Source organism: Chelonia mydas, chromosome 14, assembly GCF_015237465.2.
Source record: "Chelonia mydas isolate rCheMyd1 chromosome 14, rCheMyd1.pri.v2, whole genome shotgun sequence".
Classification (NCBI taxonomy): domain Eukaryota; kingdom Metazoa; phylum Chordata; order Testudines; family Cheloniidae; genus Chelonia; species Chelonia mydas.
In genome coordinates this window covers 31,303,618-31,331,460 of record NC_051254.2, presented here as the reverse complement: position 1 = coordinate 31,331,460, position 27,843 = coordinate 31,303,618, and the positions used below count along the sequence as shown (strand labels likewise).

Genomic DNA, 27,843 nt, shown 5'->3' with positions numbered 1-27,843 from the left:
ACACAGACAGAGGTGGATGCACAGACATAGGCGGATACCTACACAGACACACAGGCACAGGCGGACACACAGACATGCACACATAAACACACACACACAGATGGACACACAGAAACAGGCAGATGCATAGACACAGGGGGACACCCAGGGGCATACCCAGACCCCAAGGGGTTGCAGATGTCATTGGGGGAGGGGAGGTGGAGACACACAGGCCCTGTGTCCCCCCATCTGATCCCCATACCAAGGGCTGTGGGCTACCTGGGCCACCTGGGAAGGCCGTGTGTGTGTGTGTGTGTGTGTGCATGTGTCCCTGCTGCCGCTTGTTGGAGGTGATGTGTGTATGTTTTGGGGGGAGAGGATTGTGTGTGCAGGATGGGAGATTGTATGGGTGTATGTGTGCATGTGTGGGATGGGTGTGTGTGGGACAAGTTGTGTGTGTGTGTGTGATAGGTTGTATGTGTGCATGCCTGTGTGTGTGTGCATGTGTGATGGTGTGTGTGTGACCGGATTGTGTGTGTGAGATGGTGTGTGTGCCTGTGTGATGGTGTGTGTGAGCACATGTGACAGTGCATCATGTGGAGGCTCTATATTTGTGTGGGTGCACATGTATGTGTGATGGTGTGAGTGTGTGTGTGCATGTGACAGTGTCTGGTGTGCGCACATGCATTTGAGTGTGATGGTGTGTGTGTTTTTGTGTGTGCAGACTCTTTGAGTGTGCACATGTGTGATGGGCTGTGTGTGTTTCTGTGAGTGTAGGCTCTGTGTGGGTGTGTTACAGAGTGTGTGTGTAGGCTGTGCGTGTGTGACAGTGTGTGTGTGTGACAGTGTATGACAGGGAGGTGATTCTGTGTGTGTAAGCTCTGTGTTTGTGTGTGTGTATGATGTGTGTAGGCTCTCAGTGTGTGTGTGACAGTGTGTGATGATGTTTGTGTGTTTCTCTGTGTGTAGGCTCTGTGTGTGTGTGCGTGTGTGAGACTTAGGGCTCAGGCCCAGCCATGTGTAGCTCTGTCCTTGGTGATTCTATCTCCATGGTTGTGTCACCCTGGCTGACACCGGCTGGGTGTGTGGGGGGGTAGGGTTGTGTGGGGATGGGGGTGCAGGGGCTGATGGAGACGGGGCTGAGCTGGGAGTGGCTGGGTGCATGGGCAAGATGGGTGGGAGGTGGGGCAGAGGTTTGGTGCGTGTGGTCATACGGCAGGAGGGGGGTGTGGTAGAGGTATGGGGCGGGAACAGCATGTGTTGCTGGGGGGGTCAGCGGCAGCTTCTGGCCCACCAGCCCCCCCGCCCCAAACACCCCTCCCCCACCAGCACCTCAACCGCCTGCAATACAACAACACAGCCCTCCCCACTAACCCCTTCCCCTCACCCCCTGCCCCATTGCCTCCCCCTCACCCTCTGCCCCATCGCCACCCCTCCCCTCACCCCCTGCCCCATGGCCTCCCCTCCCCTCACCCCCGGCCCCATTACATCTTCTCCCCCCCTGCTCCATCGCCTCCCTCCTCCCCGCCCCCCGCCCAGCGCGCTCAGCACCATGGCCAGCTCTCGGCCGCAGCGCGGGGCTGGCCGGGGCGGCCGGTCGGTGGCTCCCCGGCGCGGCGGGCGCAGTGAGCTGCTGGGAGCGGCCCCCCCGGGCCGGGCGTCTGGGCAGGGAGGGAGGGAGGCTTCCCCGCCCCCACCACTCCACTCCCCTCCCGCCGTCTCCGCCGCCTCCCCCGCCGGAGAGAGCAGGCGCCCGGCGCGGGCTGGGGAGGGACCGAGCGACACACCGAGCCGGCTCCGCCCTCCCGGCCCGGCCCCTGCCCCGGCCGAGCGCCGAGCCCAGCAGCCCGCGTGAGTCCCGGAGCGCTTGGGCGCTGCGCCCCCGTCCTCCGGGTCCCTGCGCCCCCCGGCCCCGGATCTCCCGGTCCCGCATCCCCTGATCCCTCCCCGGGACCGCGCCGCCTCCCCCGGGCACCATCGGCGCCTTCCACCGCTGCAGCCGGCCCCGAGCCCAGGTAGGGACACGCCGGCCCCGCGCCCCCGATCCTGCAGCCGGGAGGGACAGGGGGGCAGGTGGGGAGGGAGATCCGGGTGCCCCCTCCCAGGAAAGAGGGGGGAGGGGAAGGCTCCTACCGGGGAGCGCTGGCTGCGATGGGGAGGAATGGGGCGCGGGGGGGGGACCTGGTGGAGGAGCTTGGGGGGAGGAGAAGGGAGGAGGCGGTGGGGAGAGCAGGGGCCAGGCCCTGGAGGGGGGAAGGAGGGGGAGGCCAACCAGGCCTGTGGGGGAGAGCGTGGGAGGGAGGAGGCCGAAGGAGGGGACAGCCCAGGGAGGGGAGCTGGGGTGGGGGAGAGCCCAGGTGGGGGGAAAAGGGGATGAGGGAGGGCCAGGGTGGGCACAGGGGGAAACTGGACAAGTGGGTATGGCTGGTGGTGAGGAGGCAGGATGGTGCTAGGGTTGCAGGGACTGTGTCCACGGGCTGGGTGGGGATGCCGGGCAGCGGTTGGATCCCCCCGCTCTGGTGACAGCCCAGACACTGCCAGCTCGATGGCGCCTCCTCCCCGCTGCCAGCGCCCACTGGGCAGAGCCGGGGCACGGGGCAGGGGATCGGAGAGGGACCCCAGTCCCGGAGCAGCAGATGGGGGGTGGGGGGGAGAACACACCACGGGATGCTGGGTAATGGTCAGACCCCACCTGTCACCCCCACTGCTGAGTTCTGTCCCTGATCCACTGCCCCCAGCATGAGCTCCACCCCCAGGCTGCCCAACTGTGCTGGGATCCTGCCCCGACACCCCCAACCCCCTGGCCTGCAATCCTACACTGACTGCCTCCCCCATTGCTGGGATCCGTCCCTGACCGCCCCACTCCGACCTGCGCTCCCCCACGCCACCTGCCTCTCCCACTGACAGGATGCCTCCCCCAATCCCCCCCCAGCCTGCGCTCCCCCACTCCACCTGCCTCCCACAGAGCGGGGATCCCTCCCCCGATCCCCTCCCTGGCCTGAGCTACCCCACGCCACCTGGCTCCCCCTCTACTGGGATCCCTCCCCCATCCCACCCGGCCTGCGCTCCCCACCCCACCCACCTCCCCCTCTGTTGGGACCCCACGCCCAATCCCCCCTGACCTGCACCCCCACACACACCGCCTGCCTCCCCCTCTGCTGGATTCCCACCCCCAATCCCCACCAGCCTGCTCTCCCCATGCCCATCCACCTCCCCCTCTGCTGGGATCTGTACCCAATCCCTCCTGGCCTACGCTCCCCACACCACCAACCTCCCACTCTGCTGGGATCCCTCCCCCAATCCCCCCCGACCTGCACGCCCCACATCGGCTGCCTCCCCCTCTGCTGGGATCCCTCCCCTGATCCTCCCACCCAGGCTGTGCTCCCCCATGTCACCCCCCATGCCCATTGCTGGGACCTCTCCCCTGATCCCCCCCGACCTGTGCTCCCCCACATCATCCATCACCCCCACTGCCGGAATCCCTCCCCCGATCCTCCCACCCGGCCTGTGCTCCCCACGCCGCCCACCTCCCTCTCTGCTGAGATCCCTCCCCCGGTCCCCCCCAGCCTGTACTCCTCACGCCACCCACTTCCCCCACTGCTGGGATCGCTCCCCTGATCTGCTCCAGCCAGCGCTCCCCACCCCACCTGCCCCCCTCTCTGCTGGGATCCCTCCCCCAATCCTCCTGACCTGTGCTCTCCCACGTCACGCCCCACACCCACTGCTGGGATCCCTTCCCCAATCCCCCTGCCCCAGCCTGTGCTCCCCCAAGGCGCCCCCCCATGCCAACTACTGGGATACCTCCGCTGACCCTTCTGGCCTACACTCCCCACATCGCCCGCCTCCCGCTCTGCTGGGATCCCTCCCCCGACCCCCTGTCCTACGCTTCCCACATTACCCGCCTCCTGCTCTACTAGGATCCCTCCCCTGACCCCCCTGGCCAACACTCCCCACACCGCCTGCCTCCCCCACTGCCAGGAACACTCCCACAATCCCCTCCGGCCTGCACTCCCCAAACCGCCTGCCTCCCCCACAGCTGGGATCCATCCCCCAAGCCCCCCAACCTGGGCTCCCACATGTTGCCCCCCACCCCAATTGCTGGGATCCCTCTCCTGACCCTCCTGGCCTGCACTCACCACGCTGCCTACCTCCCCATCTGCTGGGATCCCTCTCCCGATCCCCACGGGCCTGCAATCCCCAAACCGCCCACCTCCCCCACTGCCGGGATCCCTTCTCCGTCCCCCCTGGCCTGTGCTCCCCACACCACCCTCCTCCTCCATTGCCAGGATCCCTCCCCCAATTTCTCCCCTCGGCCTGCGCTCCCCACATCGCATGTCTCCCCCACTGCCAGGATCCCTCCCCTGACCACTCCCACAGCCTGTGCTCCCCCATGCCGTCCGCCTCCCTCACTGCCGGAATCCCTCCCCCGATCCTCCCACCCGGCTTGTGCTCCCCACACCGCCTGCTCCCCCACTGCCAGAATCCCTCCCCCGATTCCCCCACCCGGCCTGTGCTCCCCACGCCACCCACCTCCACCTCTGCTGGGATCCCTCCCCTAATCCTCCCAGGCCTGCGCTCCCCACGCCACCTGCCTCCCCCACTGCTGGGATCCCTCTGCCATCCCCCCCCGGCTTGCACTCCCCATGCTGCCCGCCTCCCCCACTACCGGGATCCCTCCTCTGATCCCCCCAGCATGTGCTCCCCACACGGCCTGCCTCCCCCACTGCCAGAATCCCTCCCCCGATCCCCCTACCCGGCCTGTGCCCCCCATGCCACCCACCTCCCCCTCTGCTGTGATCCCTCCCCCAATCCTCCCCGGCCTGCGCTCCCCACACCGACCGCCTACTCCACTGCTAGGATCCCTCCTCCGATCTCCCCCTGGTCTGCGCTCCCCACGCCACCTGCCTCCCCCTGTGCCAGGATCCGTCCCTCGACCCCCCAGGCCTGGGCTCTGCATGCTGCCTGCTTCCCCTACTGCTGGGATCCCTCCCTCCCTCCCACCCAGCCTTCATTCCCTACGATGCCTGCCTCTCCCTCTGCTGGGGTCCCTCCCTGATCTCCTCGCCCGTGACATGCACTCCCCGTGCCCCCCACATTCCCCACTGCTGGGATCCCTTCTCTCCTTCCCCTGCCCTGCCCCCACCTGCCAACTTGCATTCCCCATGCCACCTAGCTTCCCCACTGCTGGGATCCCTCCTAGTATCCCCCCTGGCCTGTGCTCCCCAGGCCACCCACGGATGCTGGGGGTACCAGGAGGACAATGTGCGAACAGCCCAGGGCAGGGCTAACGGGGGGCTGAAGGTCAGGACTGAGAGGCAAAGTGGGGGTGGGGGTGTAGATCTATTTTTTGGGTGGGGGAGCGCAGCACTCAGGTGATGAAGACACTGAGTCCTGGCGAATTATTTATTCCTTTCCAAAGTGCTGAGTCCCACGTCTCTATAAATATCCTGTAGTGGATCTGTCTGCTCTCACAGGTCCTGAAGGGCAGGTGTGGGCATGGAGAGAGCAGTGCCCTGTGGGGGCGCCACGCTGCAAGCTTCCTCGCCGCAGCAGTGCCCTGAGGAGGCATCATGGTGCAAGCTTCCTCACCGCAGTGCCCGGATGGGGTCCAGTGCTGTGAGTTTCCCCACACAGCGCCTTGCCTGTGCCTAGCTGGGACTCCAGTGCACAGGGTTTGTAGGTGGGGGGGAGGGAACCCCCGGCAGGTGTCGTGGGAGGGGCCAGAGGCTGTGGGAGGAGCCTGTGTCCTGTGCTCAGGCCTGGGGCTGGCTGAGCTGGTAACTAGGCAACCAGCTTAGGGATTGTTGTCAACTCTGATTAGTACCTGGGATAATTACCCCACTGGGGCTGGGAGGAAACAAACAGTATGGGAGGAGGGGCATCGCCCCCCAGCTCTGCCAGTGCCCGTCACTCCCAACCCACAGCCCCTGCTAGCCCAGCCCTGGGATCCCCCCAGCTCTGCCAGTGCACCTCACTCCTGACCCACAGCCCCCTGCTAGCCCAGCCTTGCCCCCCAGCTCTGCTGGTGCCCCTCCCTCCCGACATGCAGCCCTATCATTTACTACCAGCCTGAAACCCTCGTTCTCAGGATTTATTCAGTGCAATAAAAAATTCATGAACCACAATTGCTTCCATCCCAGTTTATCAGGGACTCCACCCACCCACTCCCCTTGCCGCCCGTGCCCTCAGCTCCTCCCAACCCCCTGCTCCCCTCGCCCCTCCCCTCCGCCCACTGAGCTCATCTCCCCCCCCCCGCTCCCCTCAGCTTCCCCCAACCTCCCACTCCCCTCAGTTCCCCCCAGTTCCCTCAGCTCCCCCATTCCCCTCACCCCTTCCTGCCGAGCACCCTCAGCTCCCCCCTGCCCCCCTCAGCTGTGGGAGTGTGTGTGGTGTGTACAGTGTGTGTTTGTGTAACTCCGGATTAACTCCTGGGAGCTGAACTTAGGGTGACCAGATGTCCTGATTTTATAGGGACTGTCTCGATATTTGGGTCTTTGTCTTATATAGGTGCCTATTACCCCCCACACCCTGTCCTGATTTTTCACACTTGCTATCTGGTCACCCTTGCTGAGCTCAGAGCCTGGCCCTACACCCATTGCAGTCAGGGGTGACTCCGGACTGACTCCTAGATGGGCCAGCTGAGCTGAAAGCCTGGCCAAGGTGCCCTGCATTCCAGGCTGGGCCCCACCCAGCCATGGTGTAATATCAATAATAAATGCTGGGGCTGACCCGCTGCAGGCCACACCCACCCGGGCTCTGGGATTTCCTGTGCAGTGTCTGGCCTTTCTTCTCTTGCCCTGGGCCCGGCCCCGTGGCATTAACTGCTTCACTGCCCAGCCCCTCAGCACCCCGCCCCGGATCCACCACAGCACAGAGCCAACCGGAGCAAGAGCACAGCGTGGACTGCTCCTCCCTGGCCAGCTGCATCCAGCTCGGCGGGCAGCCAGCACTATCCCAGCAGTCGCCACAGTTCGGCACGTTGCCCCTTGCTGCACCAGCCCGGCTCATCCCTGTGCTAGGTGGGGCCGCTGCTGAGATCCTGGGGGGTTATATTCCCCCTGGAACCAGGGTTCAGCCTGCACCTGCCTCAGCCTGCTACCCAGCTGCGATGCTGGCAGGAGCCCAGCCTTCGATTCCCAGCCCTGCATTCAGCCCAGGGCCCCCTGGCTGCCCCAGATGCCCTGGTGGCTCCCTCTACTGGTGTGACTGTAGCACTGCAGCTGTCGTGCTGGCCCAGGACGGCTGGCTGAGTCGTGTGCCACCCTGCTGAACCCAGCAGGGTTTCGGTCGCCTGCTGCTTCCCACCCCAATCCCCGGCTTCCCTGCCTAGCTCCCCCCCAGGTCCCCTGCTTGTCTCCTCCCCCCGGCTCCCCTGCCTGGTTCCCCCCCCAGCTCCCCTGCCTGGCTTCCCCCTGCTCCCCTGCCTGGTTCCCCCCCCCCCCCCCCGCAGCTCCCCTGCCTGTCTCCTCCCGGCTCCCCTGCCTAGCTACCCCCCAGCTCCCCTGCTTGTCTCCTCCCCCGGCTCTCCTGCCTGGCTCCCCCAGCTCCCCTGTCTGGTTCCCCCCCCCCCGCAGCTCCCCTGCCTGTCTCCCCCCAGCTCCCCTGCCTAGCTCTCCCCCAGCTCCCCTGCTTGTCTCCTCCCCCCGGCTCCCCTGAATGGCTCCCCACCCCCGGTTCCCCTGCCTGGCTCCCCCTGGCTCCTGTGCCCAACTCCCCTCTGGCTCCCCTGCCGGACTCCCCCCCTGCTCCCCTGCCTGGCTCCCCCTGGCTCACCTGCCTGGCTCCCCACAGGTCCCCTGCCTGGCTCCCCGCCCAGCTCCCCTGCCTCACCCCCCCCCCCCCGGCTCCCCTGCCTGGCTCCCCCCCAGCTCCCCTGCCTGGCTCTCCCCAGCTCCCCAGAGCTGGCTGCTCAGAAGTGCCAGGGGCTCCCATGTCCGCAGCCCAGCAGGTCGCCTGCTTGGCTGGGGCCTGCGCCCTCAGCAGCATAGGGCACACCTTTCCCCCACACTGTTCATTTTCGCACAGCCTATCCGTGGCCCCATGCAGTGGCGAGACCTACTCGTCAACTTCCTCCTGGCTCTGGCCAAAGTCTCCATCTATAACACCAGGAGGAGGATGCTGGATGAGGGGGCATGCCGCGACTGTGGGGCCTATTTCCATTCCTCCCTCGTCTCGCCTCCGGGCAGAGTTCCACTGGACCGTGTCCACTGGCTCCTGAGACACCTTTGAGGAGAGTGGGCGCTGTCCGGGGTCCTCTGCTCGGTGTCCCCGTCCAGTACCCTTGTTTTGAACCTCTGACCACCACTCCCGACCCTGTTTTTTAATTAGTTGTGCCCTGTCTTCATCTGGTTCCCGGGTCCAGTGGTCCCTCCTGCGAGGCTGGGGGAGGCGCCTTTCAGAAGTGGGCGGGCTTGGGCCCACCCAGCTCCCAGGATTCCCATAAGGCAAAGGGCACATGCCTCTGCTGCCTGGGCTAAACAGCCCTCGGCCTGCCCATGGGTCATCCACAGGCCTGGGGCGCACGCTGGGCTGGGCTGCACAGGGGAAGCCCCCATTGCCATGGTAATGGGGAACAACAAACCAGCAACCTCTCTGGGTGTGCGCTGTAACACAGGGTGGGTGTGGGGCAGGACTCCTGGGTTCTGTCCCTGGCTCGGGAAGAGCAGGGGAGATTTAGTGGTTAGAGCGAGGACTGGGGCAGCAGGTGGCCTGGGTTCTGCTATGGATTTTCTGAGTCGCTGTGCCTCAGTTTCCCCTGCTGTGAAATGGGGGAGAGCGCCCCTTGCAGGTGGTCTCTGCGGTCTCCAGAGGGGCTCTGATTAGAGCTGGCTGAATGTTTCCGCCTTTGGTGTGAGAACCCCCAGCAGCCACTGGGCGTAACCTGCCCCCACGCTGGGCTCCTGAAGCAGGAGTCTCACCACCCTTCTCCAGATGTTGTGCTCATTCCCACAGGTCATGCCTCATGTTCCCCTCTGAGGAACCTGCCCGTAACCCATGGACTCCTGCCCAGCTCTTGGCCTCGGCTGTGTCCTGTGGCAGTGGATTCCACAGGCTCATTGCGCCCAGCAGGAAAAGCTTGGGATCCCCCCATCTTACAGTCATTGAGCCCCCTCTGGTTGTGATGTGGCCATGTGTTGGGCTATTGCAGCCAGCTCTGGGCAGCGACCCTCAGAGCGTTCATCACCACCGCCCCACCATCTAGGAGCCAGTGCGGCTGTGCCCCAGGCTCACACAGGGGTCAGTGTGAGCTCAGGCTAGTGGCTGGGCCATGTGTGAGGGTAGTGCAGGTAGTGGGGGGTCCAAATACCCCGGGCCGATCCCGCCCCCCCAGGGATATTGTACCCGTGTTGCTCACTTTGCACCCAACCCCAAAGGAGGCCATGTGGTGAAATATGCAAGGGTTGGGGAAGCCATTTCTGGGGGGCTGGTGGAGCAGGTGGGGAGGAGGCCAGGTCATTTCTAAGAGGGGTTTTTGTGTTTCCAGCTTTCAGGGCTGGTTGGTGGGTGCCGCGGTGTTGAGCGATTGCCCTGCGTACGGATCCAGCCCTAGGCTGGGAGAGAGAACAGGCTGGCACTGCCCACCACACGCCTGCCGCAAGGTATGGAGGGACTGCGCCAGTCCGCCCCAGGGAGGGCTGGCTCGGGGCTGTCCCTGCTGCTCCCTGCTGGAGGGAATGAGTCCTGGGGTGTGCATGTCTGTCTGTCTGTCCATCCCTGCTTCCCCCTGCTGGATGAGAGGAGTACTGCTGCTCTGTGTGTGTGTGTGTGTGTGTGTGTGCAGAAAGTGACGCTGCTGCCTGTCCTCTGCTGGCATGGGTTGTCTGTGTAAATTGCTCCCCCTGCTGGACGAGATGAGTCATATATTCTGTGTGTGTGTGTGTGTGTGTGTGTGTGTGTGTGTTTCTGCTGCCCTCTGCTGGAGGCAATGAGATTTACTCAGCATGTGTTTGTCCCTCCTGTAGAATGAGTCCTGCTGTGTGTGTGTGTGTGTGTGTGTGTCCATCCCTGCTGCCCCCTGCTGGACGAGATAAGTCATGTACTCTGTGTGTGTGTGTGTGTGTGTGTGTGTGTGTGTGTGTGTGTGTCCTTGCTGTCCCCTGCTGGAAGAGAGGAGTCCTTCTGAGTGTCCGGTGGCACCTTAAAGACTAAGAGATTTATTTGGGCATGAGCTTTCATGGGTAAAAAACACCACTTCTTCAGATGCATGGAGTGAAAATTACAGATACAGGCATAAATATACTGACACATGAAGAGAAGGGAGTTACTTTACAAGTGGAGAACCAGTGTTGACAAGGCCAATTCAGTCAGGGTGGATGTGGTCCACTCCCAATAACTGAGGAGGAGGTGTCAATACCAAGAGAGGGAAAATTGCTTTTGTAGTGAGGCAGCCACTCCCAGTCCCTATTCAAGCCCAAATTAATGGTGTTAAGTTTGCAAATGAATTGTAGCTCTGCAGTTTCTCTTTGAAGTCTGTTTTCAAAGTTTTTTTGTTGAAGGATGGCTACTTTTAAATCTGTTATTGAATGTCCAGGGAGATTGAAGTGTTCTCCTACTGGCTTTTATACGTTACCATTCCTGATGTCTGATTTGTGTCCATTTATTCTTTTACGTAGAGACTGTCTGGTTTGGCCAATGTCCATGGCAGAGGGGCATTGCTGGCACATGATGGCATAGATCACATTAGTAGATGTGCAGGTGAATGAGCCCCTGATGGTGTAGCTCATGTGGTTGGGTCCTCTGATGGTGTTGCTAGAGTAGATATGGGGACAGAGTTGGCAATGGGGTTTGTTACAGGGATTGGTTCCTGGGTTAGTGGTTCTGTTGTGTGGTGTGTGGTTGCTGGTGAGTATTTGCTTCAGGCTGGGGGGCTGTCTGTAAGCGAGGATTGGCCTGTCTCCCAAGGTCTGTGAGAGTGAGGGATTGTTTTCCAGGATAGGTTGTAGAATTGACTGAATTGGCTTTGTCAGCACTAGTTCTCCACTTGTAAGGTAACTCCCTTCTCTTCATGTACAGGTATATTTACGCCTGTATCTGTAATTTTCACTCCATGCATCTGAAGAAGTGGGGTTTTTACTCATGAAAGCATATGCCCAAATAAATCTCTTAGTCTTTAAGGTGCCACCGGACTCCTCATTGTTTTTATGGATACAGAGTAACACAGCTACCCCCTGATACTTCTGAGGGTGTGTGTGTGTGCAGAAAGCGATGCTGCTGCTTACCCTCCGCTGGCATGTGTTGTCTGTGTGAATTCCTGCTGCCCGCTGCTGGACGAGATGAGTCCTGTACTCTCTGTGTGTGTGTGTCCCTTCTGGAGAAGATGAGTGCTGCTGCTGTGCATTGGCGAGGGCGGGGGCATGTGTGCCACCCCGCTGGAGGGGATGAGCCCTGCATTGTGTGTGTGTGTGTGTCTGCTGTCCACTGCTGGAGGCTGTCACAGGGTCCCCGGGCGATGCTCTGGAGCTGCTCCCTACGAAGCCAGTCAGGACTCTGGTGAGGTCACCTCTCTGTGAGCAGACTGTCTTCAGGGCAAGAACCTCACACAACTTCCACCTTCCTGGGTCTGACCTTGGAGCATTCAGCATCCTCTGCCCCTCCGAGCGCTGCCCACAGTGAGTCTGCCCAGGCGGGGTCCTGGGGAAGCCAGTGGGCCCTGCACCCCAACTCCGCAGTCAGACGTGACTCTTAGCCAGCCAGTAAAACAGAGGTTTATTAGATGACAGGAACACGGTCTAAAAGAGAGCTTGTAGGTGCAGAGAACAGGACCCCTCAGCTGGGTCCATTTTGGGGGGCAGTGAGCCAAACAACCACGTCTGCAATTTACTCCACGTCCCCAGCCAGCCCCAAACTGACTCACCCTCCAGCCCCTCCTCCTCTGGGCTTTGCCCCTTTCCCGGGCTAGGAGGTCGCCTGATTCCTTTGTTCTCCAACACCTTTAGCTATCACCTTGCAGGGGGTAAGGGCCCAGGCCATCAGTTGCCAGGGAACAGAGTGTCGGCCATTTATGTACACTGGCCCTTTGCTCTGCAACAATTACACACCCTTATCCCACCACCTAGAGACTTAAGAAATGCATAGGGGAAACTGAGGCACCCCTACAGTATTCAGAGGAAACACTGAGAACAGTCCCACTTCGTCACATCTGTCCCCCCTTCGAGACCGAACTGAGTGAGGTCACTTTGGCCAGTGACCTGGGGAAAGTTCAAACCCACCAACGTTCCCATGGATGCCCCAGCATCTCTCCCATTCCTTGGGGGGAGTTACACCAGGCCCTTCCAGTTTTACACCCTTCCTTGGGTCGGGTGTGCTTGATGGCATTTGCTGGCGTGGCATGTGGGAAGGTTTATGCGGCCCATGCCCTTTTGCCATCCCAGAACCCCTGGGGTTCAAACTGAGATTGGGTCTTCTCCCAGCTGTCCAGTTTGGAGGGCTGTGATTTGAGCTCTCTTGGTTAACAGCCCCCATCTTGACCTTGGCCACCCTCTGACCAGGTGTCTCTGTCATCCACTGCTTGGCATCAGCCCCTTTCATTGGATGCAGCCATCTTCAGGGCAGAGGGGTCAGTATACACCGCAAAACACCACCCAGATAGATACGGCTGCAGCTTTTTAAGGGCCCGCACCATGGCCAGGCATTTCTTCTTTATGGCCACATAGTTCTGCTCCTGGGGCAGCAGCTTCTTGCTTGGGAACTCAGTGGGGTGTCTCCCCACCTTAACATCGACCTGCATTAGCATTGTGCCCAGCCCTGTGTCTGAGGCGTCGGTTAACACTGTAAAGGGCTTGGCACTGTCCAGGTTTACCAGATTTACTGGGCCCTGCATTAGAGCCTCCTTCCGTGCACAGAGAGCCCTCTGGCGCTGCTCAGTCCAGACCACCTCGTCTGGCTTCTCCTTCTTACATAGCTCAGTGATGGGAGTAGCTAGGGAGCTAAAGTGGGGTACAAACCCCCAGTAGTACCCCGCCATCCCTATAAAGGCCTGGACCTGTTTCTTGGTCTGGAGAATGGGCCAATCTCTGATCCTCTTCACCAGCCCGTTGGACTGAGGGTGATATGTAGAGGTCCAGGGCCAGACCCCACATTTCTCCCACAAGCCTTGGAGCCGAGCTGACATGAAATTTGACCCCTGGTGTGTAAGGACCTCGCTGGGGACCCCTTCTTTGCTGAAGATGGTCAGTAGCGTGTCTGCCTCAGTGGAGGGCAGATCCCCCACCCCTGGGTAGCAGTTGGTGAAATCCATCACTCGCCTTGCTAAGGGGCCCCACTATATCCAGAGCCCCCTTCCCTGCCATGGGATCACTTCCCAGCAGCATGTCTGGACCAGGCAAACCTGGTTGGCAGCCGTCCTGCCCTGCCTGTGTCCCCACCCACTCAGCTGGGGTCTTATCTCCCCCCTTGCTCAGCGCTCTCCTTGCTGTCCCAGTGGGGGCAGGCAGCGAGCTCTCTGCTCTCCTTACAGCAACAGAACCAGTGGGAGCCCCCTCTCCGGTGTGCAGTGGGGCAGGGAACATCTCTTTGCCCCACCCAGCCCCAGGGGTCTGCTTACAGGCAAGCAGGTAGTCTGAGCCTAGCAGCTCCTCCCCCGTGCCAGCCAGGTCATCTGCATTTTCACTGACCATTTTTGTCTCAGCCGATTGGTTCCCTGGATTCAAATTCAAACCCTCGGCCATTACAGGAGCAGGGCCTGGATCCTGTCCCAAAGAGAAACAGTCACCCCGCAACAGGATCTCACAGCTGATATCCTGGAGAACCCCAACGACCAGCCAGCCCGACCCCTCCTGGATCTGCACAGAGATCTGGGCCATAGGCAGGGTGAATGGTTCCATCCCTAGGACACACAGCCCCTCAGCGTCTGAGGCTGCACCACCCGGGGCCTGACAACAGTTCTCTCAGCAAGGGAGCTAGATACCAGGGCTTTTCTGCAGTGTCTCCCTGGTTCAAATCGCTAGCCTGCTCAAAGGAGGTGAGGTGGGCATCCACATCCCTCCACCTCCTTAACCAGGGGCAGCAATTTAGTCTCGAGGTTCCCTGCAGAACTGGCACTCCAGGGTCTATCCCCACTCACTCCTAGGAAGTCTCCTGTGCCTCTCCGCTCCACCATTGCCAGTTCATGCTGCTGCTGCTTCTGCAGCTCTTTCTTGGGCTCTCACTGTCTCTTGCTCTCTCGGACTCAGCTCCAATCCCATCCGTCTCTGATCCCCTGCTGGGGAACCCGATCATGAAGACCCCCATCTGGTTGGGGACAGGAGTCTTGGGGATGCCTGGCTACCACTCCAGCTGCTCCCAGATCCTGCTGTAGCCCCATTTGGGTCATCAGTATGCATCCAATGAAGTGAGCTGTAGCTCACGAAAGCTTATGCTCAAATAAATTGGTTAGTCTCTAAGGTGCCACAAGTACTCCTTTTCTTTTTGCGAATACAGACTAACACGGCTGTTACTCTGAAACCGCTCCTTAGAGTGGTCATCATCCTCCAGCTGCACGATTAACTGTGCTTTGGTGAACTTTCCAATGTGTAACCCTCTCTTTTTGCACAGGGTTACAATGTCCTTCTTAAGGAGATGGTGATAGGCTATCACTCCACTGTTCCCAAGTTGTTGTGGACTCATAGGCCTGTGTGCTCTCAGCTCCCCACGGTTTCAAGGGAGAACCCCTCGTGTGCCAGCCCTTCTCGAGATCACCACCTCTTTGCCAGGGTCGAGCTGCAGACTCCTCCGCCCCTGGGACCACTTGCTGCAATCCCCAGGGGACCCTGTTACTGCAAAAGTCCTTCTCGCTGGTCACACACTCCCAGGGGTTAACAGCCCCCCAAAACCGCTCCTCTCTGAGCCTTCAGCATGCCTGGTCCTCATCAATCCCCCTTTTTACTGCTCCCCAGTCACTTACTGCAGGAAGCACCGTCCACGGGGTGCAGTGCATCCCACCGCTACCACCAGTTGTCACGGAGTCCCTGGGCGATGCTCTGGAACTACTCCCTACGAAGCCAGTCAGGACTCTGGTGAAGTCTCCTCTCTGTGAGCAGACTGTCTTCAGGGCAAGAACCTCACACAGCTTCCACCTTCCTGAGTCTGACCTTGGAGCATTCAGCATCCTCTGCCCCTCTGTGTGCTTCCCACAGTGAGTCTGCCCAGGCGGGGTCCTGGGGAGGCCAGAGGGTCCTGCACCCCAACTCCGCAGTCAGACGTGACTCTTAGCCAGCCAGTAAAACAGAGGTTTATTAGATGACAGGAACACGGTCTAAAAGAGAGCTTGTAGGTAAGGAGAACAGGACCCCTCAGCTGGGTCCATTTTGGGGGGCAGTGAGCCAGACAACCACGTCTGCAATTCACTCCACGTCCCCAGCCAGCCCCAAACTGACTCACCCTCCAGCCCCTCCTCCTCTGGGCTTTGTCCCTTTCCCGGGCTAGGAGGTCGCCTGATTCCTTTGTTCTCCAACACCTTTAGCTATCACCTTGCAGGGGGTAAGGGCCCAGGCCATCAGTTGCCAGGGAACAGAGTGTCGGCCATTTATGTACACTGGCCCTTTGCTCTGCAACAATTACACACCCTTATCCCACCACCTAGAGACTTAAGAAATGCATAGGGAAAACTGAGGCACCCTTATAGTATTCAGAGGAAACATTAAGAACAGTCCCACTTCATCACAGAGGCAATGAGATTTACTCAGCATGTGTCTGTCCCTCCTGTAGAGTGAGTCCTGCTGTGTGTGTGTGTGTGTGTGCATGTCCGTCCCGGCTGCCCCAGTGGGAGGGAACAAGCCCTGCACTTTGTGTGTTTGTGTATGTCACCCTCAGCAGCCTCTGTGGGCACTGCTGTCTCTGTTCGTGCTGGGACAGGGCATATCACACATTATCACTGCCACAGACATTTGGGATACTCTGGCAAGTACCCCCCCCCCCCAACCACTAGACCACACTCCCCTCCAAAGAGCCAGAGCTAGAACCCAGGAGTCCTGGCTCTAAGACATCCTGGGTCTCACTAGATCCAATTCACAAATTGACAGGAGGGGCACTGATTGGATATGGTAGGCTCAGGAACAGGGACAGCTCTTCCCTTGTAGTGGGCACACAGGGGGTGGGGATCAGCAGTGGGGGCAGCTATTCCTATGCAATGGCCACATGGGGGCGCTGGGGACCAGGAATATTGTAGGTATTCACAGGATCTTCCGGAGCTTATTCACTCTGCCATTATGCCCAGAATCTTTAGTCTTTCCCTCTGTGGTGCTTACTGTGTCATTCAGACCTTTTTAAAGACCTGGGAGTGGGGTCTAGTGGTTAGAGAAGGGGGGCTGGGAGCCAGGACTCCTGGTCCTATCTAGCTGAGGTCTTTCAGAAAGGCTCCAGAGGTGATCCTGGCAATTATAGGCCAGTGAGCCTAACCTCAGTACCAGGCAAATTGGTTGAAACTATAGTAAAGAACAGAATTGCCAGACACACAGATGAACATGACTCGCTGGGGAAGAGTCAACATGGCTTTTGTCAAGGGAAATCATGCCTCACCAATCTACTAGAATTCTTTAAGGAGGTCAAGAAGCATGTGGACAAGGGTGACCCAGTGGATACAGTGTATATGACAGGGATCTGTAAAATCATGATGGGTGTGGAGAAAGTAAATAAGGAAGTGTTATTTACCCCGTCACATAACACAAAAGCTAGTGTCACTTGATGGAATGAATAGGCAGCAGGTTTAAAACAAACAAAAGGAAGTGTTTCTTCACACAACGCACAGTCAACCTGTGGAACTCTTTGCCAGAGGCTGTTGTGAAGGCCAAAACTATAACAAGGTTCAAAAAAGAACTAGATACATTCATGGAGGACAGGTCCATCAATGGCTATTAGCCAGGATGGGCAGGGATGGTGTCCCTAGCCTCTGTTGGCCGGAAACTGGGAATGGACGACAGGGAATGGATCACTCGATGATTGCCTGTTCTGTTCATTCTCTCTGGGGCCCCTGGCACTGGCCGTTGGAAGACAGGATACTGGGCTAGATGGACCCTTAGTCTCATCCAGTCTGGCTGTTCTCATGTTCTTACCCCCGGCTCTGTGGGGAGGAGTGTGATCTAGTGGGCTAGAGCAGGGGGGTTGGGAGCCAGGACTCCTGGGTTCCCTACTGGTTCTGGGAGGGCAGTGAGGTCTAGGGGGTTAGAGCAGGAGTAAGGTCTTTGGGAGCCAGGACTCCTGGGTTCTTGCCTTGTCATAACCCTGTGGCAGTTGGCCCTCTGTGTAATGATGTGGGGGAAGGTTGTATCCCCATCCCCATCCCCATTCTCATTGCCTTTTTCCTCCACCCCTGCAGATGCTGCTCCTGCTGCTGAGTGCTGTGCTAATTCCAGATCCTGGCTCTGGGGCGCTGGGACTCAACAGCACGACAGGTAAGCTCCGCCTCCAGCCTCGCATGCTGGATCAGACCCACCAGGCTTCTCCGCTCACCCCACCCCCCGAAAACCCCATAATCTATGCCAGGGCCTCCTTGTGCCAGCGGTGCTCAGTCCCCAAGGAGCCCCCCCCAGACTCCCATGTATACCCCAATGTGTATCCCTGTGCGCACGCAGACACACTCAGCTCTGCACTCCTCTCCTCTGTGCACACGCGTGCATGCGCTCACACACACTTGGAGACGCACACGGACACAAGCATGGGGAACCCAACAAAAGTACACATGTGCGAGGACGCCTCCCTCTGCACACACACTTGCTCTTCCCCCACCCACCCCGCTCCTGTCCCCCCAGCTCAGCCGGAGGCCCCCCAACCTGACGGTGCCCCGCTCTGCGCCCCCCAGGCTGTGAGATCATCCACCCACCGCGGGACGGGGGGATCCGGTACCGGGGCCTCACCCCAGACCAGGTGCAAACAGTGCGCTTCCTGCCCTTCGACTATGAGATTGAGTATGTGTGCCGGCCCGACCGTGAGATCGTGGGGCCCAAGGTGCGCAAGTGTCTGCCCAACGGGACCTGGACTGAGATGGGCCATGCCAGCCGCTGCCGTGAGTCACCACCGGCCCCCATGCCCACCCTGGGGACAGGACACAGGGCCTTTCCACCCTAAGGGGCACCAGCTCCAATCTGACCCCAGGGTGGGGGGATTGGCTGGCTCAGAGGGGGTGGGGAATGGGGCACAGAGCCTTTCCCCTCCAGGGGGTGCTGTGTCCAACCCAGGCCCATGGCAGGGACTGACTGGCTGGCTTGCGGGGGCAGGGAGTGTGGCAGGGAATGGAGCATGGGGCCTTTCCTCTCTAGGAGGCGCTGGCTCCCATCTGGCCCCAGGCTGGGGGACTGGCTGGCTCAGGGGGGCAGGGAATGGGGCACAAGGCCTTTCCCCTCTAGGGGGTGCCGGCTCCCATCTGGCCCCAAGGCAGGGGCTGGCTGGCTCTGGGGAGCAGGGAATGGTGCATGGAGCCTTTCCCCTCTAGGGGTCACCAGCTCCAATCCGGCCCCAGGGCGGGGACAGCCTAGCTCAGGGGGTGGGGAATGGGGCCCGGGGCCTTTCCCTTCTCAGAGGCACTGGCTCCAACCCAGGCCGAGGGTGGGGTGTCTTAGGGGGTGGGGCTCTGGCTCTGACCATCCTCCACCCCGACAGTGCGGACCTGTCCCAAGATACACCTGAGCCTGGAGAACGGGCAGGCGGTGCCACGTGGCATGGAGCGGGTGCCTGTGGAGGGCACCTGGGTGGAGTATCATTGCAATCCTGGCTTCCGCCTGGTGGGTAGTGCCCGCAGCAACTGCACCAAGGTGGGGCGCTGGAGCTTCCCCAAACCTATCTGTGAACGTGAGTCAGGGCACAGGGGGGAGGTGAGCAGAGGGGGCCCCTTAGGGGCATGTCTGGGGTGAGTGGGGCAGGGTCCATGTGTGTGGGTGTCTGGGGTGAGGGGTGTGTGGGGCAGGGTCCAAGGGGTGGGCCAGGGTCTGTGTGTGGGGGCCTCTGGAGAGAGGGGTGTGTGGGGCAGGGTCCATGTGAGGGTCTCTGGAGAGAGGAGTGTGTGGGCCAGGGTCCGTGGGGTGGACCAGTGTCTATGGGAGATGTCTCTGGGGCAGGGTCTATGTGTGTGTGAGGTCTCTGGGGTGAGGGACATGTAGGGCAGGGTCCATGGGGTGGGGCAGGGTCCGTGTGTGAGGGTCTCTGAGGAGAGGGGTGTGTGGGGCAGGGTTTGTGGGGTGGGCCAGGGTCTGTGTGTGGGGGTCTCTGGGGTGAGGGGTGTGTGGGCCAGGGTCCGTGGGGTGGGACGGTATCTTTATGAGATGTCTCTAGGGCAGGGTCTATGTGGCGGGGGGGGTCTCTGGGGTGAGGGGTATGTAGGGCAGTCCATTTGGCAGCCCAGAGGCTATGTGTGGGGGTTTGTGGGGAGAGGGGTGTGTGGGGCAGGGTCCATATGTGGGGGTCTCTGGGGAGAGGGATGTGTGGAGCAGGGTCCATGGGGTGAGGCAGGGTCTGTGTGTGTGGGTCTGTGGGGAGAGGGGTGTGTGGGGCAGGCAGGCCCTCTCAGAGGTCCAGAGAGACCCTGGCCAAATTCCAGCTTTTGAGGCCCCTAGCCATAATAAAAATAAAAAATGATGACACATGAAAACAAAATAAGGCACCAAAAAAAGAATGAGACATAATTTTGGAACATTTTTTTATTTAACAAAGGCTTTTCTAGCCTTTGTCTGTGCAAATGCACTAATTACTGAGGAAAAATCTAGCTCTCATGTAATGTCACAGTTGATATTAAGCATGGCGAGCCCATTGAAACACTCTTGTCCCATAGTTGAACGGTGGTAGTTCTTTACCTGCTTCAACACGTGGAAGGTGAGTTCACCTGAAGCCATGATGCAGGCAAACTGACAAAAATACGCAATGCAATTGTGATATTAGGAAACACCCCAGAGACTCCAGGTTCGAGTATTTCTTGAAGCAATTCCTTTGGCTAGCAATCCAATTTAAAGTTCGTGGAATATACTCGTCTGAGGAAGATGACCTCGTCACTGAGATCTTTTGAGATTTCTTTGTTGTACTGTTGCTGAAATTGTTCAGCTGCAGAAAGTAGATCTTCATTACTCAGTCTGTTGAACTGCCACAGAAACCCAAAAAGGTACAAATTAGTCGCAGTGACTCAAATCAACATGTAAGACCTCATTGAATAGAGTCAATGATGACAAGGGAGACATTGACCCTATAATGCTTCTCGGCATCAGATTCAGTAGATAAATTGCAATCGGTGAAGAACTCATATGAAATGCCAATATTCTGTGTTACTAATCTGGACTCTGTCAGGATCACATCCCATTGTTCACAAATCTGTTGAATGTCATTGATAATGTTATCGCTCTCAACATCAAGTGCAGCACTGCGTGCTTCAATTACCAGATTAGTTTAGTGGATCATTGTAAGTAGCTTCCTCCACAAAGATGACACCAGAATGCATTCAAATTTGGACATGTGCTTCTGAATAGACTGAAGTTCAGTTTGAGCTTGTTCAGTTAGATTGAGAGATTCAAGCTCATTTAAATCCTTTCTCACTGAATTCAAATGCTGCGCAACTCGCTGAATGCCATCCATCCTTGCAGACCATCTAGTTTTGGACATCCCATTCAGTGAAACAGGAAGATATTGCTTCAGAATTTCCCACCTCTGTGGACTGCTACTGAGGAGATTGTACATTTGCTGAACAGTTCCAAAGTAATTGCCTCCTTGCATGATTCAGCACAGTCAACACCTACAAGGTTTAGTGTGTGGTTTCTACAGCTGGAGAAAATACAGTTTGAAGTATGCTCAAGCAGAACTGCTTGTACACCTTTGTACTTCCCAGCCATATTAGATCCTTTGTCATAGGCTTGACCAGTGCAGACTTGAAAATCTAACTTAAAACCTTCTAGAATTGCTAGTACTCAAGCAGCAATTTTTTTTTCAGTTTTTCTCGTGAAATTATCAAACAAAATAAACCTTTCTTCAATTGAAAATTTTGAGCTGTCTACAATCTCAATATATCAAATAACCATAGTCATCTGTTCCTTGAGAGAACAATCTGGAGTGGCATCAACAATGATTGAAAATACTTGGCATTTTGAATATCATCAAAATTGTTGTTTGTACAAATGACCCACATAGCTCAATAAACTCATTTTGTATGCGTGTGGAGAGATAATGGACTTGCATGCGCTTTTGACTCTCTTGCGATTCTTGAACACGTTTAACATGCTCTGATAAAAGTGGGTCATATTTGCTGAGAAGCTCAACTATGCCTGGAAAGTTTCCATTTGCATGATCACCAATACCTTGACTGGAACCAAAGAAAGCCAATCCCTGCTCAGAAAGAAAAAGGATGACATTCAGGATGCGCTCAAGAAGTTTTTTCCAGTTTTTAGTTTCTGTAGAGAGTTCAGTCAAGAGTAAATTCTCAACTGAACTTTCGGATGATACTGCCCTGCTGGCTGATTTCCATGCAACATAGTTTTCTTTGTGTGACATTGAACTCTCATGTGATGGTATTCAGCCTTTCAACTTCCTCCAACCTCTGCTGATGCTCCATCCCGATTGATCAGAGAGAACTAATGCATTTGCAGCACTTTTGTTCAAACTGAAGCTGGGTGCACAGTACAGAGATTGTTTTTCCGTACTCCAGCATAACCAGTCTCCTGTGCAGGTCTCACTATTTGGAAGAGTTTTTGTCAGAAGACGAGTAGGGAAAGCATGATTATCAGCATCTTGTGGAATGTTACTTGGAATTTCAAAACAACTAATTTGAAGAAAAGATTGCATTTGGGCAGCATTGCTCTTGTCACTAATTCCAATGTCAGTCATAGTCAAACCTGTAGTACTCAGAAATTGCTCTTGCTGCATAAGATCTACATCTTCCTGTTGCTGTTGAGTTTCTTGATCGTACACAGGATCTTCTGCTGCATCTGTTACTGCTGGCACATCTCCTTCTTGACTACTGTCTTCATGTTCAGGTATTGGCATTGAAATAACACCTATTGCAGTTGCAGAGTTTTCATTATCTGTAGCATTGTTTGTTGGGTAAGGTGTGTTTTCCAGTGATTTGAGAAATGAAGTTATTGGCTTTGAGCTCTTAGCTGCTGTGTCACTCAGTTGTTTTCACCATCTCTTGCTTGCACCACTTTCAAATCTCCTCTTCATAGTGATTTATCTGGTCAATATGTAGCCTATCCATACCTGAAATAGTCTGCTGTAAATAAGTATCTTATCTACACTTGAAATCTTCTACTGTAAACGTACATAAATGCTGAATGGTACACAAATGCTTAAAAGACTTAAAAGGAAGAAATACTAATTAAGAACACAAAATGAAACAGTCAGACAAGTTATTATCCTTATCACTGAATCAAAACTTAAGCATGCAAGGTATAATACAACAAGCTGAGCTGAAGACAAAGGGATGACATGTATATAGTAAACACAGACATGGATACAGACAGTGGGATAATGTACAAAAATTTCAAATGTGTGCCCTCACAAAACTCACTGTACAAGACTGTCACAAATTTTCACCTTGAATCTGGGCCTATAGACTACGAAAGCCTATGATGATGGCCAAGCTACTGAGCTAGGGCTCAACCAACCAACCAACCAGTCACCTCTTTTAGCTACTATATGAAGATAATAATGAGGAATTCTCACACATAAATAATTCCTTAGGCAACTAGATGTAAAACTATAAAGACACTAAAATGTAACAATTCTCCACCTTTCAACACGCACATGATCCAGCACCAGCCACTAGTAGTGGTTTGTTTATATAATCAGCTGATCTGAGAGGACATGTTCATCACGGTCTAATCTTGTGCCATCAGAACCAATATATTTTTATTAATATTTATGAACATTTTAAACTCTTTAATATGACAAAGTCTATATCAGTTAACAAAAAATTATGTCTTTTACCAAATCACATCTCTTATTTGCTTAAATTTGCAGCTCTAAGCTGAGAGAGTGTGTCACATTTTGGTCCAATAGGGATGTGCATAAAAATAAGCTGCGAAACTTATCAAATGCCAAAAAATTAACAAGTGTCTACATTTGAGGCCCCCTTTGAGCTTGAGGCCCAGGCCAATTGACCCTCCTGGCCCCCCCTCTGATTGGTCCTGGGGGCAGGATCTGTGGGGTGGGTCAGCAGCCATGTGTGTGGGTCTGTGGGGACAGAGGTGCATTGGGTAGGGTCAATGGAGTGGGCCAGGTCTATGTGTGGGGGTCTCTGGGGAGAGGGGTGTGTGGGACAGGATCTGTGGGGTGGGCCAGGGTCTGTGTGTAGGCGGGTCTCTGGGATAAGGGGTGTATGGGGCAGTGTCCATGGGGTGGGCCGGGGTCTGTGTGTGTGTGGGTCTCTGGGAAGAGCTGTGGGGGGGCAGGGTCTGTGGGGTGGGCCAGGGTCCGTGTGTGGGGGTCTCTGGGGTGAGGGGTATGTAGAGCAGGGTCCATGGAGTGGGCCAGGATCCGTGTGTAGGGGTGTCTCTGGGTGGAAGGGTGTGTGGGACAGGGTCTTTGGGGTGGGCCAGAGTCCATGGGCAGTGTCTCGGGGCAGGACTATGGGTGGGGCTGGGTCCTCTGGGCCATCTCTGGGGGGGGGCGGGTGCCTGTGGCATCTCCCCCTCCCATCAGTCTCAGCCCCTCTCTCCTTCCCCCCACAGTGCGACGCCCCATCTCCACAGGTGAGTGGCTCTTGACAGGTCCCCTTCCTCCATCTCCCCAACCCCCCGGGGCAGGTGCTGAGCTCTGCCCATTCTCAGCCATGCACTTGGGCCTGTGGGCAGCTCCCCTGCTGCCCATGCCAGGCACCCCGAGGCTCTGAGCCTGGCACTGGTCACTCCAGGGCATTTGCATTCCTTGGTTCCCCCAGCCAGCTGCAGAACCAGGGGCTGGGACCCCCACTTCCCAGCGCCCCAGAGAGATCGGTGACCCCCTCAGGTTCCAGAGCCAACTGGCTCCTTCCCCTGCGCTCTCTCCCCTTACGTGCTCATTGTGCGGGCACGGGGGTGGACTACTGGGGCCATCCTATAGCCAGTACCACGCTGCTGGTTGGGGGAGGATGAGCCCCACGTTCCCTTTCCCCACCCTGTCTTAACGGCCCTGCCAGTCGACCCATCAGGGCGATGCTGAGCCTCGCTTGAAACCTGCAGCCAAATGCCTCTCTCCTGGAGTCTGGCAGCCAGCTCGAGGGCATCAGCCACCGGGCTGGGGCTCAGGATGCCTGGGTTCCATTTGCAGCCCTGCTACAGGCCCCACATGAGAGAAAGTGACTTCCCCTGCTGGTACTTCAGTTTCCCTATCTGTAAATGGGCTCTACAGGGCAGGGAATGACTCCAAGTGCATTGCCGAGCACAACAAGACCCTGATCTCGGTCACTGTGTGTCTGGGTTGCACCCGGCATGACAGGGCCCCAACCTCAGGATGTTCATTTGACTTTTATCTGGGTCACTCCGAATGCCCCTTGGGGTGGGGGAGGTTCTCCAGCAGACCCTGCATGTCCTGACTTGCACAAGCCCTCTGGGGATGGGCAGTGGAGTCCAGGAACTGGGAGATAGAAACCACGGGGCCAATCTTTGCCAAGGGACCTGGCTACGGTTAACTTCAGCCCCTTTTGTGTGTGGCAGACATCCACATATGGTGCAGGCTGGCGAAGGGCCTGGAACCTACCCCCTCCCATACCCCCCCCCCACACACATTGCTGCCTGAGTGAGGGCAGGTGGAGCTGGGCAGTCTGCATATCTATCTATCTATCTATCTATCTACCTATCTATTTCCTTATTCATTTTCCCAGCTATCTGTGTATCCCTGTTATCTGTGCATCCTGTTGCCCAACTCTGTCCCTCCTTCCCATCCCGTTATCCTTTCATCCATCCATCCATCCGTCACTCTGTTTCTTGCTGTCTATCCATCTGTCAATTTATCTGTCCATCTGTCGGTCCATCCCCTTGTCTCTCTAGCCACCTGCTCATCCCTGCATCCACCCGGACTTCCGGTCATCTTTTGACCCATCCATTTCCCTAGCTGTTCATCCCTCTACCTGTTCACCCATTCATTCTCCTGTCTCCATCCATCCATATTTCTTTATCCATCCCTCGCATCCATCTAGCCATCTCTCTCCATCCATTTTTCTAGCATCCATCCACCCTCCCATCCATCTCGCTCTCTCCCTCCATCCATTTCTCTAGCTAGCTAGCCCTCCTTCTGTCTAGACACCCACCTGTCCTCTGGTCCAGCTGACGCTGCAGGAAGTGGGGTGGGTGAGGCCTGAGTAAAGAGCACCCCCTGCTGCTCCAAGCGTCCATGGCCCCTACACCCCTGGGAGATGGGTAGAGGCCAGCACTCTGCCATGTGCACACCCCCTGCCCCTCGCCTGCTCCGCAGGGGAGCTGCCCTCCTCCACACCCAGGGAGCTCCTGTCATGTGTCTTTGGGGTATGCCGCACCCCAAGTTCTCCTTCCCTCCAAGCATCCCCCTGCTGGTGTCCATCCGAGCGCAGCTGTGGGTTGTTACCTGGGCTAAGAGTGGGAGGGGGAGGGTGCTGCTCTTAGAGCGTGTTGATCTGGGGAGGGGGTGTCCCCACACTGTCCCTCCCCCACTCCCTGCGGGGATCCCTGCCCCGGTCTGTGGCCCCACTGGGTGTGAATGCAGCCAAATGCCAGGGGATGGTGGGAGGGAACCTCTGCCCTGCCCCTCCCTGACAGCCCTCTTCCCCACTCAACCCCCTCCCTGCCCCTCCCCCACAACCCCCCACCAACTGCTTCCTCCACTCCTCCCCCACAACACACCCTCCCCCACCAACCCCCCTGCCCCACTCCCCCGTTGCTTTTCACCACACCGCCATCCTACCATCATTCAGTCTCTCCCCTCCCTTGCTCCTCCCCTCCTTCCTTCTCTTCCCTCTACCCTCCCTTCCTACCCCTACATCTTCCCCCTCCCAGCGCCTCCCCTCTCTGTCCCTCTCCTCTCCACTCTCATCCTTCCTCCTCCCCTCCCCTCCCCTCCCCCTCCCATCCCTGTATCCTTCCCTCCCCCACATCCCTCCCCTGCCCACTCTCATCCTTCCAGCTCCCTCCCTCCATCCTTTCCCTCCCCTCTCATTTCTCCATCCCCTCTCCCCTCCATCCCTCTTCCTCTCCCCATCCCATCCCCGTATTCTTCCATCCTCCCCTCCCCTCGCTCCTCCCCTTCTCCTCCCCTGCCCACGCTCATCCTTCCCCTTCCCTCCCTCAATATTCTCCCTCCCCTTTCCATCCCTGCATCCCTCCCCCTTCCCTCCCTTTGCTCCTCCCCTACCTCTCCATCCTTCCCCCTCCCATACCTGCATCCCTGAATCCTCTCCCTCCTCCCCTCTATACTTCCATCCTTCCGCTCCATTCTCCCATTCTCCCCCTCCCTGCATCCCTCCATCCTCCCCCACCCCTCCCCTCCCTGCATCCCTCCATCCGTCGCCCTTCCCTCCCTCGCTCCTCCCACTCCCCTCCCCTCCCTGCCTCCCTCCCCCTCGCTGCATCACCGCATCCCCCCGCCCCCGCGCCGCGTCCCTCCCGGCCGGTCCCCCCGCCGCCGCAGAGCCGCGCGCCATGGCCGGGCCCCGGGCCGCCGCCGCCCCCCGCGCGCCCCAGCCCTGAGCGGCCCGGCCCGGCCCGGCCATGCGCCCCGCCGCGCTGCTGCCGCTGCTGCTGCTGACGGGCTGGCCGCTGGCCGCAGGCAGGCGGGCGGTGCACATCGGGGCGCTCTTCCCCATGAGCGGCGGCTGGCCGGGGGGCCAGGCCTGTCTGCCCGCCGTGCGCATGGCGCTGGAGGACGTGAACCGCCGCCGGGACATCCTGCCGGACCACGAGCTGCGCCTCATCCACCACGACAGCAAGGTGCGGGGGGCGCCTGTGGGGGGCGCAGGGCTGGGCACCGGGGGAGCCGGCAGGGGGAGCGGGGGTCGGCACCAGTGGGGGGCGAGGGGCTGGGCACGGGGGGCCCCTGCGGGGGGCGCGGGGCACCGGCGCGGGTGCGGGGCTGGGCACGAAGGGCACCGGCGGGAGGCACGGGGCTGGGCGCTGGACTGGGCATGGGGGTGTGCGGCTGGGCACGGGGAGCTCCTGCGGGGGGCGCGAGACTCGGCACCTGTGGGGGTCAAGGAGCTGGGCACGGGGGTACCGGCTGGGGGTGCAAAGCACCGGCAGGGGTGCGGGGCTGGGCCTGGAGGGCACCAGCGGGAGGCACGGGGCTGGGCACAGGGGGCACGGGACTGGGCATGAAGATTGAGGGGCTGGGCATGGGGGCACCGGTGGGGGCCACAGGGATGGGTTTGGGGGTTGAGCACTGGCGGGGGCAAGGGGCTGGGTATTGGGGGGTGCAGGACTGGGCACAGGACATGCAGGGCTGAGTATAGGGGGCGTGGGGCTGGGAGCACAGATGACACTGGGCATATGGGGCACCAACAGCACAGGGAGCAAGGGGGCACCAACAGGGCTGGGCACACAGAGCACCAAATGGGGGGCATCGACAGGGAGCGGAGGGCTAGTCATGCGGGGTACTGACAGCACAGGGACCTGGGGGGTAAGGGGGACACCAATGGGGTAGGGCATGGGGCTGGGCATGGGGGGCACCAACATCAAGGTGAGCTCAGGGGCACTGGGCTGGGCACATGGGATACCAGGGGTACAGAACCGGACAGTGGGGTACCAACAGCAAGGTGAGGAGGGCTCAGGTGGCACCATCAGGAGGGAGGTGGGCCTGGGGGGCACCAGGGAGGGGCAATGGGAGGAGGAGGCGGCATTCCAGAAGTGGAGGGGGGGGGCTGTGCTGGGGAGGCAAATGGCTGGAGGGGAGACACTGAAAGATGCATGACCCCTGTGCTGTGTCTCTTGCACACTCATCCTGCCCCTCTCACACTGTCCTGTGCTGCCTCTTGCACAC

General features: G+C 58.4%; 1 protein-coding gene across 2 annotated transcripts in view; it reads left to right on the top strand.

The window, feature by feature from the left end:
• The first annotated feature begins 1,724 nt into the window (after positions 1–1,724).
• Positions 1,725–27,843, top strand: part of GABBR1 (gamma-aminobutyric acid type B receptor subunit 1) — a 61,459-nt gene continuing 35,340 nt past the window's right edge. Inside the window, exons 1-7 of one of the 2 annotated variants that reach the window (XM_037913500.2) lie at positions 1,725–1,994; positions 9,464–9,578; positions 17,270–17,345; positions 17,753–17,956; positions 18,550–18,738; positions 23,592–23,612; positions 26,638–26,798. In XM_037913500.2, coding sequence (XP_037769428.1) covers positions 17,270–17,345; positions 17,753–17,956; positions 18,550–18,738; positions 23,592–23,612; positions 26,638–26,798 — 651 coding nt within the window. In that variant the 5' untranslated portion in view covers positions 1,725–1,994; positions 9,464–9,578. The remainder of the gene's footprint in view (positions 1,995–9,463; positions 9,579–17,269; positions 17,346–17,752; positions 17,957–18,549; positions 18,739–23,591; positions 23,613–26,637; positions 26,799–27,843) is intronic. The other variant, XM_037913499.2, reaches the window with a different exon arrangement.